At 39.8% G+C, this 21801-nt stretch overlaps 2 protein-coding genes across 9 annotated transcripts; one reads left to right on the plus strand and one right to left on the minus strand.

Moving 5' to 3' along the window:
- Positions 1–873: 873 nt before the first annotated feature.
- Positions 874–20704, minus strand: PPL1 (PsbP-like protein 1). Of its 8 annotated transcripts, none has more exons than XM_082866691.1 (10): positions 20491–20701; positions 7467–7545; positions 7261–7372; positions 5508–5591; positions 5220–5302; positions 4922–5044; positions 4679–4750; positions 3331–3427; positions 2871–3015; positions 874–1246 (listed from the first exon to the last, which is right to left on the minus strand). In XM_082866691.1, exons 2-9 carry the CDS (start codon positions 7527–7529, stop codon positions 2912–2914), a joined length of 738 nt encoding a protein of 245 aa, XP_082722817.1. In that variant the 5' UTR covers positions 7530–7545; positions 20491–20701; the 3' UTR covers positions 874–1246; positions 2871–2911. The 8 variants fall into 8 exon arrangements, with proteins under 8 accessions (XP_082722817.1, XP_082722816.1, XP_082722815.1 ...); XM_082866690.1 differs by having other exon boundaries at positions 874–1212; positions 5508–5606; positions 20491–20639; XM_082866689.1 differs by having other exon boundaries at positions 5508–5606; positions 20491–20639.
- Positions 14962–15786, plus strand: LOC145824164 (uncharacterized). Its single transcript, XM_082923774.1, has one exon. It carries the CDS (start codon positions 14962–14964, stop codon positions 15784–15786), a length of 825 nt encoding a protein of 274 aa, XP_082779900.1.
- Positions 20705–21801: the final 1097 nt, after the last annotated feature.

Consider the following 21801-nt stretch of genomic DNA (forward strand, 5'->3'; position numbering starts at 1 on the left):
AAGCACAAAAGTGGATCGTAAAATCCATCCAAAGTTGTTAAGATATTATCCAAGAACGAGTGGGTGTCAAATTCAATTTGTTAGCCCATTAACCATCGGTGAACGTGTCTATTATGGCCTCGTTTGGGAACAGATTTTTTTAATAATTTTTTTTTTTTTTTTAGTTAAGATGTGATGTAAAAAAAACTAGTATGTTTGAGATGACATTTTAACTTTTTACGAAAATATGTACAAAAAGTAAAGAGAAAATGAAATCTTTGACTTTTTAATATAAATTGTTAGCTATTTGATTTTTTTAGTAATTTTTTTATTTTTTGACTATACCGATCGCTTTCCAAACGAGACCTATATCTGTCTTAGCCCCATAATATTGATTGAAAATTTGACGCAAAGACCAGTGATAAGTAACTCCATTTTCTTACGGGATGTTTTGAAAATGTGATTAAAAGTTGATTTTTTAGACTTCTTTTGATTTTATTTTTTTTTTTTTGAAGAAACGTGTAAAAAATGTGAGAAATAATGTAATCCAAAATAAATTAAAAATTAAAAAGTGACTTTTAACTCACTTTTCAAAAGAGGCCTAAATAATGTTTCAATCTATTAAATATTAGGACAAATTACACAAAAAAATCAAAGATTTCGCATGCTTTTTCAAATCAAATCCCAAGATTTCAATTTCATCAATTTAAACTTTGAATTTCATTTCAGTGTCACAATTTACACCCTCTGTCTATTTTCGTCTGCTGAATTAACGAAAAACTCAATTTTTGATACAAAATCATTTTCTGAAGCAGGGTTTATATATATATATATATATATATGCAGAGGAATTGAGGTAATAAAACAGTAACGGAGGAGGAATAAAAACAGTAATTGAGAGGGAATAAATTTGTCAATTCACCTATTATTTTATATATAAATACATGTATATTAGACATATATACACATACATACTCCTACCTTATTTATTTTCTTTTCTTTTTCTTTTTCTTTCTTTTTTTTTCCTTATTTTCCTTGTTCCCTACTACTTCCACAATAGCTACCTGTTACCAGCAAAAAAAAAATTGTATTTTCTTTCTTTTTTTCTTCTTCCTTCCCCTCCGTCTTCACTTCACCATTGTTGTGCATTGCAGCACCCATTTTCTCTCTCTTAATATATACATATACATATACTTCCATGGCAACCCAACGACATCAATGGCAGCACCTCATCTAGTATGGTCAAACTCAAAAGTGGATTTTACAACTAGTTGAAAGAGCAAATAATATATTGTCACATATATTTCCAAAAAAAAAAAAAAAATCTATTAAACAAAGTAAATGAGATGAACGGAGAGCGTAAATTATGACATGGTTCAAGGTTAAATTGATGAAATTTAAACTTTAGAGTTTAATTTGAAAAACACGTAAAATCTTAGATTTTTTTTTTTTTATAATTTACCCTAAATATTATTATAAAATCTGTGAATTTTTAATTACACGTAATTCAGTAAGACAGTAATACTATCACATGATTATGGGTGATCACAAATCAAGTTGGGTTGAATAACATCTCAGTCACCATCCATCCAAAATTAGGCAGATTGGAAAAAATCAATCTGCATCCGCCCCGTCCACCAGTTTGGTGGATGCAGATTGAGCGGACCGTGTGGGTTAGTGGATGGATGCGGTCGGTTTGGTGATTTGGACTTCACAAATTTTTGGCATTTTTTGAATTATAATTTATAACTTTTACAATTTCTAATAACTAGGAATCAGAAAAAATATGTATTATTTGTTTATAATAGGTCATGGCACCATGCATACATATTTTTAAGGTATTATTTTTCATCTTTACAAAAATATATTTTTATTATTATTTCTACTCTATGTTATTACTTGTTAACAATTTCTTTCTTCTTTTTTTTTTTTTTTTACATTCATCTACGGCGAATCGGATTCATGTGAGTGCGGGATGATTGATCCGTCATCCGAACCATATCCACAAATTTTGTAATATTTCATCCCTATCTGTCTGCCGAAAGACACGCATCCGCCCAAAATCAATTGGATTGGGTCAGCTCGGTTGGGTTAAACGGATCCACAATCACCCCTACACATAACCACTTAACTATGTGTCTGAACCGAAATGTCTCATTTCAATTTTGCATTTATTTTACTTAGTACGAATAAAAAAAAGTCATTCCATTGAAATCATTCTAATAAGATGGACCTCTATTATCAAAATATTTCTCCTAAACTTTTTAATCATTCCAATATGCATATATTCCATGGTAGAAACACATGTCAGTTCCTCTCACTCTTGTTTGTCCCAAAAAAAAACATAGTATAAATAATGCTATTTCCCTTTCATTTTCTTTTTCTTTGAAAAATTCAATATCCAAACATAGCCCAGCATAAATTGCTGCATTTTCCTTCAATTCCATCCTAGCCTAACAAATAGGCAATATGAATGTCTTAATTGCTGGACTAATTTCAGCATGAATTGCTGCATTTTCCTTCAATTCCATCCTAGCCTAACAAATAGGCAATATGAATGTCTTAATTGCTTGACTAATTTCAGATTGTCACCAACCTTACGATTTATGATTCATTATTTTACCAAAATGATTCATTCGATTGACGATTTGACAACAATCGATAAATCATTAATCACTTCGTTAGAGAATGATTAACCAATATAAAATTAAAGAACGATTAACCTACATAAAATGTAAACCATAAATGATTGGCATTTACATATTTATGTACTATGTAAATAAAACATAGCATATAAAATGAATTTCCAAGGAAAAAATGCTTTTTATCTAGGAAAATTGGATCCAGCATTAGAAATTATTTGAAACAACTACAAGTGGCTAGAACTGTACCTTGTACAACTAGGAAGCGAAGGAAGAATGTGTGTACAAACTCAGACTTTAAAAATCTGGAAGGAATCGATGACGGTATGCAATTTGTCTTTCATCTTCTCCCACCTCCTCTCATTGGCCCCCGTAGTAACCGTGTAAAACCTCCCTGCATGAGAATGGCACTTTGTGAGCAACATAAAGACATCTGTATGGATTTAAAAGTTACAACACACTCCATAACATTTACAAGACAAGAAAACTACAACGCATAGCTTTCTAATAATTCGTTGCCCAGCTTTCTAATAATCAACTTTTTTCAGCTTATTTAAACTATTTTTTACTCATATAAGCTATACAAAGAAGCTGCATCAAACACTTAAAAATTTTCAAAATAAAAAAGCTATAAGTTGCTTCACACGGGGCCAATGTATTATATACAATGCACACAATATATTCAGCTTATCATAGATAAGTTCCATACCATTGCCAATACAGATTGCACTGAGAGCATGGCGCGTATAGTTTGGAGCTTTAGCTATGAACTCAATTGTGTAGTAAGCGTTCCCATCAACATCATGCTATACATGACCCAAGGGTACTAATATTAGTCAAGATTTCATTAGTTCTACTGAAGTGAGTCAGAAATGGAAATCAATACCACATACAGATTAAAAATGAAAAAGATGAAGATTGGGTCATAACAGTCGGATCCAACAATTATATTCCATGCTTTTTCCTGTCACAAACTTTTATAATGTATGTAAAAAAATAAAATAAAATAAAATAAAAAATAAAAAAAAGTAGAGCAAAGCAATATCATACCTATCTGTAATGTCCATACTTTGCATATGAACATTCCTGTGGTCATTACATAGCAGAAATTTGGAGGCATTCATACTACAAGTTGTTAGCTTGAGTGGTTAAAGGGGGAGGCACAGGGTTCAAGTCAACATGAGTGTTTGTGTCTTACTCATCAAAACATAAATACATAATAATGGAACAAAGGGGCATTGTCAAAAGAAGTGTAGAGAGAGAGAGAGGGTGTTAAAAGCTCATCATATTGCCAATCAGTGTTCGGGTAACTAATTTTAAAGCTTATTTTAGTTCTTTAGCATTGGCATGTATTTAGTACTTTGGTTGAATTTTAGGCTTAAAGCTTGATGACATGAGAGATCATTCAATTGCCTCACAGATGTTCTAAGGAGGGGACAGAGGAAAGGCAGAAACTTTGGAATCTAATCTTACTATTATTTCAACTACGATTTTGTGTCGTCTATTTTGAATATTTATTCCTGTGTCTGCTGCCAATATCAATTTCATGCTCTTGATGTATTGCAGACATCTGTCTCGTCGTTTGTTTCCAGTTTCTTGTCCTATGTCTTACAGGCAACAATGAAAGCGTGAAGAATGTTGGTTTGGATGTTAAATAGTACAAGTCAACGACTTTGTTAAATAGCTTGATTGCCCATTGTTACTTTGTTGTCCCCTCACTACATTGGGGTATGTCAACAATGGTTGCACCTCTCGGCATCTTTTCTGCAGAACTCCCTCTCTCTGTGTCTCAGTTCATGCATGTGTGCATTAAAGTGGAACAATAAACTAAAGCACCCTAGGGGACGAAAACCCACGAGATCCTCTGAAAGCAAGGAGGATTGCAGGAACAATACCTTGTTTATAAGGGAAAAAGATTAAGAGCACACTGATTTCTTTTTCCAAATTTTGCACGCCACAAAATGATAATACATGCAACAATCCATCGCAACTAGTAGGTAGGATGGAAACATGTTTCCGATTCTTTAGCAAAACCCACAAAAATACAGATGGCTAACCTCTGTTGCCTCAACTAGCTTAGTTTTCTGGGAAGGGGGAGCTAGAACTTTTTTTATTAAAGTTTCCGCAACCTGATGCCAACAAAGAATGAAAAGAAGGTATTATTGTTAGTACTATATTGAACAATGCGAGGAAAAGGAAAGAACATACACACTAAGAAAGAAAAGAAAAATATCAAGAAAAAATATTAGAACATACTGAGCCTAACTATTTTACACTGAAGACACTGGTTATGCACAAACCTCTTGCGGAGGCCCAAGGTCTCGAATGTCCTGTTTGTTCGTTGGAATCATAACGACACTGACACTTTCTAATGGTTCAATCACATCTTTAAATACCTTGTCTTGTCCTTCAATTACTACTTCCTGCCTCAAAACATACAGAAAAAATATATATATTAAAACAAAAACTTAAAACTATAATACAATCAAGAAAGCAATCTAATATTGAACATCCACTGAAACAAGAAGTGCATGAAACAAGGAATAACACATATAAACTATTTCATACTGATAAAAGATAAAAAATAGATATCCAAACCTGCCAACCGAAGGGATAGACAAATGAGTATCCATCCTTCTTGTCCGTGACTCCCAGGAATCCTTTTTTACTTTCTGCAGCAACTGAGCCATATCAAGGGTGTACTCTTAGGATATCAGCCATCGTTTTACAGAAATTAAAGCACTGTACGATTGGCAGGCATGCTTTTAATAGTACTTAACAGAAAAAATGACAAAAAGAAAACAAAGAACTGTATACTTTAGAAAAAAAATGACAAAAAATTAATAAAATTAACATTTTATGCAGATTGGAAACAACAGCACTTACATGATGTGTATTTCGGGTTGGACAGCAAAACCCAAGGAGCAAGTGTTGTCCCCATGGCAATGAGTTGACGCCTCCCGGATCTATCTGTGAAAAGACAATCTGATGATAGTAATTTACATCATTAAACAGAGGATACAGGCATAGTGAATACAACAAGGAAATCTTTTTTGTTGTTGACTCATACTCAAGTTGGGTAAACTATATGCATGCATAGAGAATGTGAACACCCACAACCACACCCAGAAAGTGTATTATCTAACCCAAAAAAAAAAAAAAAAAAAACACTTGATGAGAGGTAAAATACATTAGTGATATGTATCAAAAAATTGTGCAATGATGTTACAATGTTATTATGAAAATCAATGTTTTAAAAACCGGACCGGTGAGCGAACCGGAAAAGGGATCGGGTGGATGGATCACCGGTTCAACCGTCGGATTGAACCGGAATCGAACCGTGACGTAATAAATATATTAAAATTATATTTAAATAAAAATATAAGTAATAAAATTATAAATTAAAAATATTAAATTATCTTAAATATTTGTCCTAATATTTTTTTTACTGAAAAATATAATAATATATTTTAAAATATTATTAATTTCAATTTTAGAAGATGAAATCAAATATTTAATATTCTCTCCAAGTGATTTTAATTCAAATAATTTGATTGAAATGAGAGCAAAAATTTTGGAGGGATATTAAAATTTCAATATTCCCTCCAATACATTTGATTGAATCCCACATGGATTTCTTGAGTCTTTTTGAAAGAATTTTTTTCTTATAAATAGGTGAAGACTTTCACAATAATTTCATCAAGCTCTTAATGGGATTCCTCACAAGAGGAGACCCTTGAAAAAGAGTTTCAAATTAAAATTTTCTTATATTCTTATATTTTATAAGAAAGAAAGAAAGAAAGAAAATAAAAAAAAAAAACTAAAAAAAAAAAATCGAGCAAGACAGCCCGGCGAACCGGCTCCAGTTCGCCGGTTCAACCGCCGGTTTTTCCGGTTCTGGCTAAATACACCGGTTTTCAACTTTGGCCGGTTCAGAGGGTATGTCCGGACCGGAACCCCGACCGGTCGCCGGTTCAACCGGTCGAACCGGCCGGTCCAGTCCGGTTTTTAAAACCTTGATGAAAACATAGTCTACATATTTATCAATTCATTTTATTGCAGGGGTACTGATAGTGCAGTCATTGTTCATGCCCACAAGGTGATCCATCAATTTTAGAACCTCAACCACAATAAACTGGAAAGCAACTACAGCAACTCATATATGGGAGAAGAAATGCATCAATTGTGGTGGATCCAGGCTATCTATCTATTGATTTTTAATCAGTAGAGACATTGTTGCATATTTTAAATTCTAATATCGTAGAACTAATTCATCATTTTAGATCACCTACATTTACAAATATGACAAAAAAGATTTAATAACTCAGATGGTGCAATCTTCTACTCTCTTCTCTTATCTTAAAATTCATATAAATTTCGATAATGGAATAAAGTTCGACAAATTGTAAGTATTACTTCTCCTTCTCGTTTTGCTTCAGACAATACCTAACTAATATGTTTATCAAATCAAGTAAAAACTCAATTAGACAATCTGTCCAATCATGCTGCAATCACAGTGTAAGCTGGTTATCTAGACAAATAAACCGTAATGACTCCACATTTGTAAGTCATATGAATAATACATCAAATTATGCAGATTTGGATAACATCCAGAATGCAAATAATTTTGTAGTTCCACCTTGATGAGATGAAGTTGGAGCAGCAGATATTTGCTCCGCCTTGACAAGAAATGAAATGCTTCTTTGAAATGGACCGTGCCGGTACATTCCTAGCTGAGGCATGAAATCCACCTACATAAAAAAAATAAATATAAAAACAAGAATGAATTTTACAAAGTTCAACAAAGTATATCGCCATGATGGAGCCAGGTTGAGGAGTTAGAACCTGAGTAGACGCATTTGACAACCACGTCTGATGGATTGAAGGTGAATTTTGCAAAGGCACCATCTTCAGAAGCTGTCTGCTGCAAAAAGCATACAAGATTCTAATTAGTTCCAAAAATGTTCAACCTAATCTTGCATCAGGAGGATATGATCGATTAGACAAGCATTTTGTAGCACTGGTTGGCCAAAAAAAGGAGTAAGTGATGCATCTGATTCCATAGATCCCAAAGGCAGGTGCTCGGCCAGTGTAAAAGAAGACAATAGCAACTTAGATGATAGCAATTAGCAATTAACAAACATTTGTCAGGCAGTGTAAAAGATCCCGCCCAAAGTTAATAAAACTGGACAAGAAATTGAACTAGAACAATGTCTGGTTTCAATGTTTTGGGTCAAACCAGTTTTTTAATTGGGCAGATAAAACACTGAGTTGCTTGGTTTCAAGACCTTCCTTTAGTATCATTGGATCCTTATCTTTTGTCACAAAAATTATTACAAGCACTTTTAGTTATTAGAGTTTATAGAATAATTAGAATCAAACGTGGTATTTTATGTAAGCTGCCAAGAATGAAGAAACTAGAACGATTCACTGATGCCTAAGGTCATGGAAAGGACCAATACACTTAGAATGTCGGTAAAATGTTGGGTTCAGGCCAAAACTACCAACAGACCAATACTATGTGCTCCGAAAGGAAAGTTGGATGACTCCATAGAATGTTTTAATGAAAATAACAATGACAGCCACAAGTCCATTTGTTTGTATTGGCACTTGGAGGTCTATTTTAACATATAACTTCTAAGCCTATCCTAATAGCTTACCTATCCAACTAGGTGACAAGACTCTGCAACCCAGCACTACAAGGTCCAGGAAGGGTCTTGAGAGGGGCACTTGCGCCGAACAGTAGGGCCGAGCTATGATAGCGCAGGTATGGTGTTGGGCCTTGCGAGGGCCAGGCCCTGTGTCAGACCGAGCTGAACCAACGCGGCTCCCCAACCCACCACGTTGGGCCGAGCAGATCATCGACCAGAATGTAAAGGCATGCAGGTGCTCGAACGAGCTACGATTCGGCCTGATATTCGGTTAGATCCGCAGTGATGCGTTGGGCCGAGCTGCGGACAGTCCAGATTGAATTTGGGCCGAGATGTTTTGTAAGGTAGCGGGGCGAGACCGAGCTACCAAACTGCGCGTCTCACGACCAGTCAGTTCAGATGGACCAATTTAGCATAGTTCGACCGTCCCAGTTATTGTGGTGTTTCTCCCCAAGTGGTAGGTCGGTCTTGATAGCCCGGTTGTGTGAGCCACATGGACCAATGATATGATGAAGGGAAAATCCACTCCTGGTATGCGTCAATACCGTTTGGCGGTTCGACAAACACTGTTTGGAGGTTTTGGTCTCTACACGTGTAAGGAAGGTAGAAGGGAGCACAGCCGCCTGTCCAGGGAAGGACAGCAAAGGTAGTGGGCTCACAATTTCTGAGGCTGCATGGCCAGCCTAGAAAAGGAGAAATGGGGGAACGTTAGAGGTAAGCAACCTGAAGGAATTGATAACTCTCTCTCTCTAAAGTGCTCTATTCCCATTCTTCTTCTTCTTCTTCTCCAAGTGTGCTGACTAGACCATCAGAGGGTTTATCCGGCAGCACACCGTCGGGCAGCTCACCATCTTTCTGTTTCCAGGTCAAGCGACGTTACGTGAAGCTTGAGTTCAAGGAGTACGGAGAACGGAGGATATTTCATTCTCGTACAATTGGCGCCGTCTGTGGGAAAACTTTGACAGATAAACCTTGCACTTCAAGCTTTTCCAATCATTTCCATGGCTGACAATAACGAAACTCCGTTGTCCGTTAAAGATGGCCCTCCTGCTATTCCGATTATGGTGAGCCTGGAGACCTCTTTCGGAGGTGCGCGAGACAAACGCGCAAGAAGCACTGATCACTCGAAGAGTCCAAAGGGTCGCCAACGACAGGAAGAGTCGCATGCTCAGCGCTTGGAGCACAAACTCAGAGACCAGGACGCCCTCATTCGCAAGATAGCGGCTGAAATGGAGGCGCTGAAGCGCCAGATCAAGGGGAAGGGTGTTGCTGGAGAGGGCAACCACAGTGAGCACACCCCGCCCCCTCGCTCTAGCAGTCGCTGCCAAGATAGGACGCCCTCTCTCTCTATCACCAAAAGCTATGGGGTTGGGGACTCCGACCCACAGAAGGGGAGATCTTACACTCGCGACAATAGCTACCGTCCCTCACGTCCATCGACGACGAAGAGATACTCTTACTCTGCCCGTTCGGGGGACCTAAGGGATGTGTTGAAGGAGCGGGCCCGCTGTAGAGAGACCCAGAGATTACCAACATTGCAAAGGCTGAGTCCCCAAATCCGTTGTAGTGAGGAAGTGGCAATGCCAGCGCCGAGAGTGATTGCACTAGCGCCGGTGGACAGAGAGCTAGCGAGACTTACCGCAACCCCACTGTCCCCAGAAATCGAGAGCATGCCGCTCCCTGTCGGATTCCACCAACCTAAGTTCATGTTATACGACGGCAAGACGGATCCGTACATGCACGTGAGCCATTACAAGCAAGGAATGGCTAGCCACCGGCGCAATGACTCCTTGATGTGCCTCATATTCCCAGCAAGTTTGGGAGAACTGGGCCTGAAATGGTTCGAAAGGCTTCCGAAGGGGAGCATCGAGGGATGGCAACAACTAGCAAAGGCCTTCATTACCAGATTCAAAACCAACACTCGAACACTGAAGGAGGTCGACCATCTCCTGAGCGTCAAGATGGAATCTAGAGGCTCTTTGAAGACATACAATGCCAAGTACTAGGAAACCTACAATGAGATTCTCGATTGCCCCACCAATTTGGCTATCACCCAATATAAGCGAGGTCTCCCAGTCGAACATAAGCTGCGAGATTCGCTTACGATGCACCAGCCCACAACCATGAAATCCTTGATGCAGCGGATCAACGAATACATCTGAGTAGAGGATGATGCCACCACCGCAACCGAGAAGGCGAATCCGGTGTCGGCGAACAGAAGAGTGGCAGGAAAGGTTCACTCGGTGGGACAGGAGGATAACTGTGATAACCCTGTTCCGTATTATGCTAATTAGTCTTAATTATGATTGTGATTATGTGTTTAATATGATTTTGGGTGCCACTTATATGATTATATGTGATTTTGAATTTCTATCTGTTCACGGTAAGAAAATCTGTTCAACTTACTGATAAGAACTGAAAATTGAAAGCCTTATTGGCTACAGAAAACGAAATTAACTACGCCATTGTGATTAGCATAATTTTTAGCGCCTACAATGAAATTTAATTGAAAATTGATTTGAATCGAAATAATTAGATTCAGAACGATTAAATTAGGCTTAATTACTTAGCCTTAATTAATTTGATTAGCCAAGCCTATAAATAGGCTTATATACACTCAATTCCTCTCTTTGAACTCATTTGGCTGAGATTACACCTTAAAGAGAGAGTGAGAGTGCCGAATTTAGAGAGAGATGGAGCTCAAGATAGAGGATTGATCAAGAAGCTTGGGAATCTTGAAGATTAACTCAAGAATTAGCTATAAGTTGGAGAGTTGGAACTCCTAGGTGAGTAAATTCATGAGTTGAGTTTGTAATTTTGTGGATTCAAAGTAAGATGGTGACCTAGAACATAAATTGAGTTGATCTTGATGAATTTGAAGTCAATGAATGCATGCATGTAAGAAATTGCCATGAATTTGTATCTTTGAGCATGAAATATATGATCCATGTTGAATTTTGATTAAAGTTCATGCTTTTGAGCATCTCTACATCATTTAAGTTGAGAATGAAAGTTATATCCCACATGCAAGTACAATTCATGGAGGTATGAGTTATGATGTGCATGAATTTGATGTGTTAGAGATGGATTTGGTATAATTTGAGTATGCATGCAATTGATTCATAGGATTTGAGCTTCATAATGTTGTAATTTCGCATTTGTATCATGTTAGAGGATGTGTATGTGAAGTATGAGTCATAATATGCAAGTTACATTAGTTTGAATGCAAGTTTGAAGCTCAAACAGCTTGCTAGAAAATCCAGAATTCAGCATGTTCGCTCGAGCAGGGTAATGGCCGCTCGAGCGTGAAATGCTAGTTCCCAGAAGTTTTGCAGACATTGATGTCCGCTCGAGCGGGGAGATTCATGCTCAAGCGTAAAAGTGAGGCAACCAGTCCTTTGCAGACCAAAGGGGTCCGCTCGAGCGGCAGAATCCATGCTCGAGCGGGGAGCCTTGTTTCAGAAAATTTGTAAAGATGTTTTGTGTTTCATTTTCCGTTCTCTTTCATTTCTAAGTACTCTTAGGCATACATTAAGTATTGTAAATGAGTTAAAAGGACAAGAAAGAAGCCTAAGAAGGATGTATGAATTAAGAGCAGATTGAATCGTTTGTGACCTATTATGTTCATGAAATATGTAGGGTCAAGCACGAGAGCAAATCCACCGGCAGATCACTGTGAGTAATATCTTAGTAAAGATATTTTGAAGTACGTTATTTGTCCTATTGTTTATTCCTTTATAAGTCTTATAAGCTTGTTAATTTGAATTGTGGGCAAATATTTATTTTGCTATATGATTGGGCCAACGGCCGTTTGACATGAATGATTGAACCAAAGGCCGTCGGATATAAACGATTGGGCCAAAGGCCGTTGGACATGAATGAATTGGGCCAAAGGCCATCAGATACAGACGATTGAGCCAAAGGCCGTTGAACATGAATGATTGGGCCGAAGGCCGTCGGATATAAACGATTGGGCCAAAGGCCGTTGGACATGAACGATTAGGCCAAAGGTCGTTAGACATGAATGAATGGGCCAAAGGCCGTCGGATATGAGTGAATTGGGCCCGAGGCCGTTTGATACATCTAAAACTTTTGTCGTTTGATACATTAGATAGAAACATGAATTGGGCCCAAGGCCGTCTGATGTAACTGTTTCAAAGTTCGTTCATGTATCTTCTCTACTTGATATTATTCACTGGGCTTTCGCTCACTCTCATTCATGTGTCTGTAGGTGAGCCAAGAGATGTACAAACCCAGCCTCGGTGAAGTTATGTGAGAAGAGTCAAGTTTTGTGGAGTCAACCCAAACTTCTCACATACGAGACTTGTCTTCGCCTTTTTTGTTCGTTGTTGTACTTTTGCTAACGTTTTGGATCACCTTTGTACATAAGCCTTTTGGTTTGGCTGATTACAACTTGAATGATCCTATCGTGTAAAGTTCATATGTTGACTTTCCTTTTGGTGTGGGTTATTAACGAACACATGTTAAATGTTATAATGTGCATGTAAGCACAGCTCTATGGATAAAGTTTTAAATTGCTTCCGTTTTGGCCCCTTAACTCTAATGATATACGTTTATTTGGTTTGAGGCCGTAGGTGATCTCGTGATTACTGGCCGATTATGACCTTAACCTATAAGGACGGGTTCAGGTCATGACAGAATGGTATCAAAGCCAAGCTAATAACTCACACACTTGTCCAAATGAACAATTAGCATCTAGAAAAGATCTAGGATGCATTCGTGTGAAAAGTATGAATCTGAAAGCATCAAGAATGTACGTAAATGCTTCAAGATGAATGATTATATGCTATATGTTTGTGATTTACTTGCATTGCGAATTATGTGAATATGTATGCTCCTTAGTATATGCATACTTGTGAAACTTTTGTATAAAGAATAATGCAAGTCTAATCAGATGGTAAGAACAAGAGGTGATGAGATAGAAGAGTCCTCTACTACCAGAATAGATAGGATGGAAAGATTAATCCAGGAAATGACAGAAACATTGAGGCAACAACAACAGTGGCAGCAACCACATCTTCCACCTCCTCCTCCGACACCACCTATGCCAGACTTACAGAACGATGACCGAATAATAGCTCTCACGAAAAGATTTGGTGGAAGTGCGCGTCGACGAGAATGATCGAAATAAGTTCTTTCTTTTGGGATCATCTTTGTCCAGCACCGAGCGACTCGATTATGTCGACTTTTTGGTTTCCAACATGGAGGCCTTTGCATGGACGCCTTACGATATGTCTGGCATCGACCTTAGCTTCATTTGCCATTAGTTGAATGTTTTTCCTAATGCACGACCGGTCATCCAAAGGACGAGGCGCTCGGCCTTGCACCATGCCGAGATAGTGGCGGAAGAGGTTAAGAACTTGCTAGAAGCGGGGGCAATAGAAGAAGTGCAGTACCCTAGATGGATCTCTAACACGGTGGTAGTGCTGAAGAAAAATAGTAAATGGTGGGTGTGCGTCAATTATAAGACAGTCAACCGTGTTTTCCCCCCCAAGAATAGCTTCCCTCTCCCGAGAATTGACCGGCTGGTGGATCTAACCGCTGGCCATCAGAGGTTTAGCTTCCTAGATGCATATCATGGCTACCACCAAATAGCCATGTACAAACCAGACCGAGAGATCACTTCATTCACCACTCCAAGAGGCCTGTACTGCTACAAGGTCATGCCATTCGGACTGAAAAATGCCAGGGCAACTTTTCAAAAGATGGTAACCAAAATATTCGCTTCCCTTCTTGGCCGCATTGTGGAGGCTTTTATCGATGATATGGTAGTAAAGAGCAAGGAAAAGTCTCAACATCTCGCCGACCTAGCAGAGATGTTCACCATACTTAAGCATCACAAGCTGCGTTTGAATGCCTCCAAGCGCGCCTTCGGAGTTGGCACCGAAAAATTTCTAGGTTTTTTGGTCACGAACCGAGGAATCGAAGTCGACCCTTCCCAGATCAAAGCGATACAAGAATTGGAGCGTCCAAACTCCACGAAGGACGTGCAACATCTCGCCGAGATGGCAGCCGCGCTGAACCGATTTATCAGCCAATCTTCAGATCGTTGCAGGCCCTTCTTCAAAACTTTAAAGGCCAAGTTCTTTTGGAATGACGAATGCGATCGTGCATTGGCGGATCTAAAAATGTACCTTTCCTCAACCCTAATCTTGGTCACTCCGAAACCGGGCGAAGAACTGTATCTCTACTTGGCAGTTTCTCAGCACGCGGTGAGGGCCGTCCTCGTCCGCACTGAGGGTATCCAGCACCTCCCCATCTTCTACGTAAGCAAGACCCTGCTCCCGGCTGAATCAAGATATCTACCGCTAGAAAAATTGGCTCTGGCCCTTATGATGGCTTCCAGAAAGCTGGCGCACTATTTTCATGCCTACACAATAGTTGTGCTAACCGAATTTCAACTTAAGGTGCTCTTTGAAACGGCAGATTTTACCGGTAGAATTTTGAAGTGGGCCGTGGAATTGGGACAATACGATATCAAGTTCCAACCGCGCACTACTATCAAAGCTCAAGCTCTTGCCAACTTCGTGGCAAAATTTGCCCCTGGAACACATCCTATTTACCCTGTCGATTTGGCTAGCGCGGATTCAGTGCAGCCCACGGCTCAGACAACATAAACAAATGGCGGACAACAAGTGGCAGAAGGGCAAGAGAAAGCCGAGCAAGAAATGGAAAAGCCGACCAGCTTGCCAAAGTACCAGCTCGACAGAGACATAGAAAGAGACCAGAATGAGACGACCAGTACCTTGGAGTTGAAGAACTCTCAAAATCCCTCCAACTGCTGGAGGTTGTTCATTGGCGAGATGTGGAAACTCTTCATCGATGGGGCCTCCAACAGACATGGTACCAGGCTAGGGATTGTGCTGACTTCCCCGGATGGGCTGACCATCGAGCACACGATCACGCTCGGTTTCCCAGCATCCAACAATGACGCAGAATATGAAGCCCTCCTCGCCGGATTGAAGAGTGCATTGAGAATGAAAGCATATGAGGCCAGGGATGAAAGGATGGCCAAATATCAAGCGCTGGTACGCGCAAAAATCAAAAAGTTTGCCGCAATAAGAATGAAACAAATTAACCGCAAAGAAAACAACGCAGCCGACGAACTAGTCAGCTCAGCATCCATGCAAACAACTTTTCCCAATCCTTTGATGATAGAATTCTTACCCCGACCAAGCATTAAGGAACCAGAGGTGCCCGAAGTACTCTGCGCCAACTTGGGACCGTCCTGGATGGATCCCATCGTCGCCTTCCTAAAGGATGGAATTCTACCCACTGAAAAGAAAGAGACCAACAAGATTAGGGCCAAATCAGAGCGGTTTTGGCTCTCTCCATCTGGCGCCTTGTACAAGAAGTTTTTCATTGGGCCATACCTGAAATGCGTCCACCCCAACAAGGTAGAAGCTTTCCTCTTCCAGATTCATGAAGGCATCTGCGAGAGTCATATTGGAGGCAGGTCTTTGGCTTACCGAGCAATTTCCCAGGGTTATTAGTGGCCATGCATGCAAGCGGACAGGCAGAAATACGTTCGCAGGTGTGAAAAATGTCAAAAATTTGCTCACCAAATCCACCAGCCGGCCAGAGAGTTGCTCCACCTTACAAGTCCTTGGCCATTTGCGCTTTAGGGGCTGGATATTGTGGGACCGCTTCCAACAGCTGCAGGCAACCACAAGTTTTTCATCGCTGCTACCAACTACTTCACTAAGTGGGTTGAGGCCGAGCCATTTGCAACCATCAAGGAAAAAGATGTAAAAAGGTTCGTTTGGCAGAATGTCATCACTCGCTTCGGTATCCCAAAGGCCCTCATTTCAAATAATGGCACTTAGTTCAATGGGAAACTCTTCCGCGGATTTTGCGACGAGTTAAAGATTTAGTTTTTACAACTTCACACCGGCCTACCCTCAGTCAAATGGTCAAGCAGAAACTTCAAACAAGACCATCTTGGACGGGCTGAAGAAACAACTGGAAAAGGCCAAAGGGAAGTAGGCTGAAGAACTCCCTAATGTGCTCTGGGCATACCGCACTACACCAAGGCGCTCAACCGGGGAAACTCCTTTTGCCTTGGCCTACAGCATGGAGGCTGTCATACCATTGGAAACTGGCATGCCAACCAGCCGATCTAAAAGTTTTCAGCCAGACTTGAAACAATAAAGCCGTGGCCTTGGAACTTGACCTAGCTGAAGAAAGAAGGGAACGGGCTCTAATCCACATAGCGACCTAATAGCAAGAGCTCTCCAGAAAATACAACAAGACTGTGCATCCTAGGCTATTCAAGATCAGGGACTGGGTCTTAAGGAAGGTAATGGGCAACACAGTGATCCCTGGCGAAGGTAAATTAAGAGCAAATTGGGAGGGACCGTACAAGATAACTGGCCTTGCAGGCAAAGAGGCATACCACTTGGAAGACTTAGATAGTAAAGCTGTCCCCAGACCGTGGAATGCAGCCAATCTCAAGATATTTTACTTTTGAAATGTAATCTTTTCTATTCCTTTGCCTTTTGTAACTTGGCCTTTCGGCATTTGGTGTAAATCAGTGACATGTAATGGAAGATAGCCCCACATTTTTCTTATACTATGCGTTTTTGTACAAAGGCATTACAAGGATATTAAGCTCCTATGAATACCAGGGGCAAGTAGCCAACAACGGATTGATAGACTGACCACCAAATGGATTCTCGATGGAATCCTCGTCCACCAAATGTTGTTCAGATTGCCCTCTTCTCGACCTCTTCATAGACTGACCAGCAGCTTGTTCATTAGTGAGAGCCAGCACTGCCCCTTTGTCTTGCACGGCCGGCGTGGAAGATGTTCCCCCAGCTGCCTCTGGCAGCTGAGAGTCGCTCGGCTCGCCAGTGATCATTGACTTGATAGCCCAAATTTTGGCCATCTCTTGCTCAGCGGTCAAAAGAACTAGTTTGATCGGAGGAAGGTTTGGATCTGGTTCTGCAGAAGGTGCTCGAAGAAAGTCGGTCACCCTACTCCTGCGCGGTGCTGTGTAACGGTAGCTCGGTTCAAAGCCGAGCAGCTTGTGGGACTCTCGCTCCTCGACCAGATGCCACAATGCAACCCTTATTGCCTCTTGGTTCGCGCGGGAGTAATCTTCCGCCAAGAGTCTATAGTCTGCAACAAGAAGGCAAGTGTTAGATCGGCAGTAAAAATAACAGTTACAAAAAAATATCGAGATGCTCACCAGCACTCCCAAAATCTTTTCTTATGTACCAACCCGGTACAAGCGCTTCGGTGTCCTCATAATTACCGAACACCCGCAGGAAATCGCCGTCATTGGTCTCTTTGTCCGGGTTACCTTCGATGAGTTTTGCTCGGCCTTTCCTGACCTTGAGATACCAGCAAAACCCTCCTTTATTTTTGCTAAGAGTATTTTGATGAAATATCTCGGCAAGGCCGAGATTCAAACCGAGTATCCTATTCAGCGCAACCACGCCGTTTATTATTTTGTATGTGTTGTTGGAGACTTGGGTCGGGCACAGCCTAGTGTGCCTCAAAAATTCGCAGACCAGGGATTAAACCGGGAAGTGCACGCCACCTTCCACAATGGATACCACCGTGAAAGGGCATTTGTCCAGTTCGCCCCAGGGAGTGTCTCCTTTCTTGGCCAGCTCCAAGTGGACGTCGTCTGGAATACTATACTCTCTACGGAACTCGGTCATTGCCCCAGGCGAATTAACCATGAATCGGTACTTCCCCATCTATCTCGGTTTTATTTAGTTGTGTAATTTTGTTTGTATCTCGGTCAAAATTTGGTGATTGTTTGCTTGGACTTTGAGCCTCACTGAAAGTAAAGCTGAGTGAGCCTGGTCGGTCCTAGTTTGTTCTGCATTATTAAAAAATAAGTCCGAGTATTAGCGCGGCATAATTTGCACGACTCTTACGAGGAAGTGTTTAGTTCGATAAAGGATCCTGGGGCATTTGACCGGTTCGATCTCCCTATCTCGGTTCGACTATCTACATTGCTTCGATCTTCCTATCTCGGTTCTAGCTCCCTACAACTTACAGCTCAGTCTCAGACTCAAGGGAGGACCACAAACCAGGTTTTGCTCGGCTATGTCTTATTTTGGATCTAAAAGTAGGATTTTGCTCGGTCTTCTCCAGGGTTTATGCTATTTATCCTAAATGTGAAGTTCATGCATTGAAGCTAAGGGAAACGAGGGGCACGATGGCCCCATCTGCCTCCTCGATTCCAGTTTTACCTAATGTAATGAAGACAACTGTGGGGTTGCACGGAACCAATGAAGTGAAGCCACGTGGAACGATCGATGACAAGACCACCGGCGCAATCCTCAACGACTGACCAAATTAGGTAGCTCGGTTACAATAATAATCCCAATCACGCTCAGCTTGGATGGGATTAAGGGGCAATTGAGAAGGGGACTTGCGCCGAATAGTAGGGCCGAGCTATGATAGCGCGGGTATGGTGTTGGGCCTTGCGAGGGTCAGGCCCTGTGTCAGACCGAGCTGAACCAACGCGGCTCCCCAACCCACCACGTTGGGCCGAGCAGATCATCAACCAGAATGTGGAGGCATGCAGGTGCTCGACCGAGCTACAATTCGGCCTGATATTCGGTTAGATCCGCAGTGATGCATTGGGCCGAGCTGCGGACAGTCCAGATTGAATTTAGGCCGAGATGTTTTGTAAGGTAGCGGGGCGAGACCGAGATACCAAACTGCGCATCTCACGACCGGTCAATTCAGATGGACCGATTTAGTATAGTTCGGCCGTCCCAGTTATTGTGGTGTTTCTCCCCAAGTGGTAGGTCGGTCTTGATAGCCCGATTGTGTGAGCCACTTGGACCAATGATATGATGAAGGGAAAATCCACTTCTGGTATGCGTCAATACCGTTTGGCGGTTCGACAAACACTGTTTGGAGGTTTTGGTCTCTACACGTGTAAGGAAGGTAGAGGGGAGCACAAACGCCTGTCCAGGGAAGGACAGCAGAGGTAGTGCGCCCACAACTCTGAGGCTGCATGGCCAGCCTAGAAAAGGAGGAATGGGGGAACGTAGGTAAGCAACCTGAAGGAATTGATAACTCTCTCTGTCTCTAAAGTGCTCTATTCCAATTTTTCTTCTTCTTCTCCAAGTGTGCTAACTTGATCGTCGGAGGGTTTATCCGGCAGCATACCGCCAGACAGCTCACCATCTTTCTGTTTTCAGGTCAAGCGACATTATGTGAAGCTTGAGTTCAAGGAGTACGGAGAACGGAGAATGTTTCACCCCCGTACAGGTCTGATGCATGCTACCGTATCCCACACTAGAGAGGCTATTTCCGTGTTTAGCAAACCTTCCATCAACTCTTCTAATTCATTCTTCCAAAGTCTTAAATCCCCTGAATATCTTTGTTCCTTATATTGAGGTATACCTCATGTGTACCACACTTACACGGTCCCCTAATTGTTTGCCTAGTTAGATCATAAACTTAATGAGCTTGCACTTTAGCATTCAAATACATTGTTCAAACCTCTCTGTAATCATTTTTTCAAATCATCATTAAGCTTTGACTTGTGATTTCCAAGAATGCATAATTATCCAAGCCCCAACATTTCGTAAAACTTGCCTTTTGGAAAATTCACCATTAAATTACATACTCCAAGTTCATTGCAGATGAAAGCCATCTCATTAGAATCACAATACCTAACAATATGAGTTTATTTTGATTTTCTACCCAAAAAAAAGAGAGAAAAAAAAATTGACCCCACCTATCGGTTGTCTTGTTTGTTCAATTTGAAATTTGGCAAATCATGACAAGCAAGGCAAATGTATTGATCCAGCAATAGATTCAAAAGAATACAAGTCCCACAAAAAGTTTGAAAGGGTGAGAAGATTGCAATTTGAATGAAATTTCACAGGTAAATAGTCCAATTTCAATCACTAAACCAGAATTAATTTCAACTTTTCAGCCCACCCATTCAATTGACAATCATATGCTGATATACATAAAAGCACAAAAGAACCCATGAAAAATACGCAGTAAAATTTATGCACAATAAGCCAAAACAAACTAACTTGAATTTCACAGCCCATCCATTCAATTGACAAACATAGGCTAATAATATACATAAATCACAAAAGCACCCATCAAAAATACCCAGTGAAATTCATGCACAATGAGCCAAAAACAAAGAAATAGAAAGAATCAAATTGCAAGACAATGCTGTGTAGAGTGAGAGAAATGAGTAGTACCTTTTGTGGGTCGCCGGAGGCGGAGTTTTAGGGCCAGAATTGGGGTCTCCGGCGGTGGTGGGAATGAGAGTGGAGAAGATTTTAGTGAGTGAAGCAGTGAGCTTTCTCTCTATCTTTTATGAGTACCACATCATCCAAATCTCTTCCATATCCACTTCTTTTATATTTCTTGGTTTTTAACACGGAAAGACGAAAATACCCAACTCCAAACAAAAACGAATGCACTCTAAGAAGAGGGCAATTAAGGGCATGTCTGGTTTATTAATCAAGATATATTTTTAGGGGAAAAAATTTTAAACAGCCATGATTCGGACCCTCGGCTGGGGGCACCCGAGTAATCCCCAATGTCACGTGATGCTCTACCACTGGCTAAAATCAAAAAAAAAAAAAATTGATTTTTTTTTGCCAATCAGGAGTGACCCCAGTACCCTTATTGGGAGTCGTAAGCTTTATTCAATTTTAAAATATTTATCTCTTTATTAGACGTCAATGGTCATTTTTTCTTGGATGAAAGTACAGTAATGACTGTTGTATTTTAATTTGAGGTATATTATAGGCTTATTTTTATAATCTGAACCGTTTATTTTGTAAGATTTGTTGAGTACTTCATACCTGCCAAAAATCATATTAATCAGTTTAACAAAACTCTTTATTTAAATTAAAATATAATGTATTTAATGTTAATTATATTCTATCGTAACTCTAAAGATTCAAACTAACAAAAAAAAAAAAAAACTGTGATAAATTACAATTTCATATAATTATTATCATAACAAAAATCACATGGTGATGTGTTTTAAATTATGATACAATGTACTTAAAAATATGATTCAGTAATCCTAACACCAAAAATGTATAATTCACTAAGTTACAAATTAATATAATTATTATCTTAACATGGTATGGTTTCATTTTAAAATTTTTTAAAAAGTATATAAGTAATGTTAAGTATCATGAAAGAAAGATAATGAAATGTTTCATAAAAAAATTTCATCATTTGATTAGTGTGTGGTGTTTTATTGTGTGTTTAATTCAAGAGTAGAGAATTTTCATGAAATTTTTCATGATACCTAAACATTACTCAAAATATATATATAAAAACTAATTTGATAAAAAATTGAAAACATAAAAAATGTTCATTGTTGTTATATTTTTTTTTTCCCCTTTTTAGGAGATAAATAGTTTTTTATAATTTATTTTCACCAAATTAATTAATTTTTCATTTAAAAAAACCATATATATATTGTTTGTTTTGGAAACCAAACAAAATAAACAATAAGTTTTTCTTTTAAAAAATAACATAAAAAATAT

This window comes from Camellia sinensis, chromosome 4 (genome assembly GCF_055761805.1).
Source record: "Camellia sinensis isolate YWXY chromosome 4, ASM5576180v1, whole genome shotgun sequence".
Lineage (NCBI taxonomy): Eukaryota > Viridiplantae > Streptophyta > Magnoliopsida > Ericales > Theaceae > Camellia > Camellia sinensis.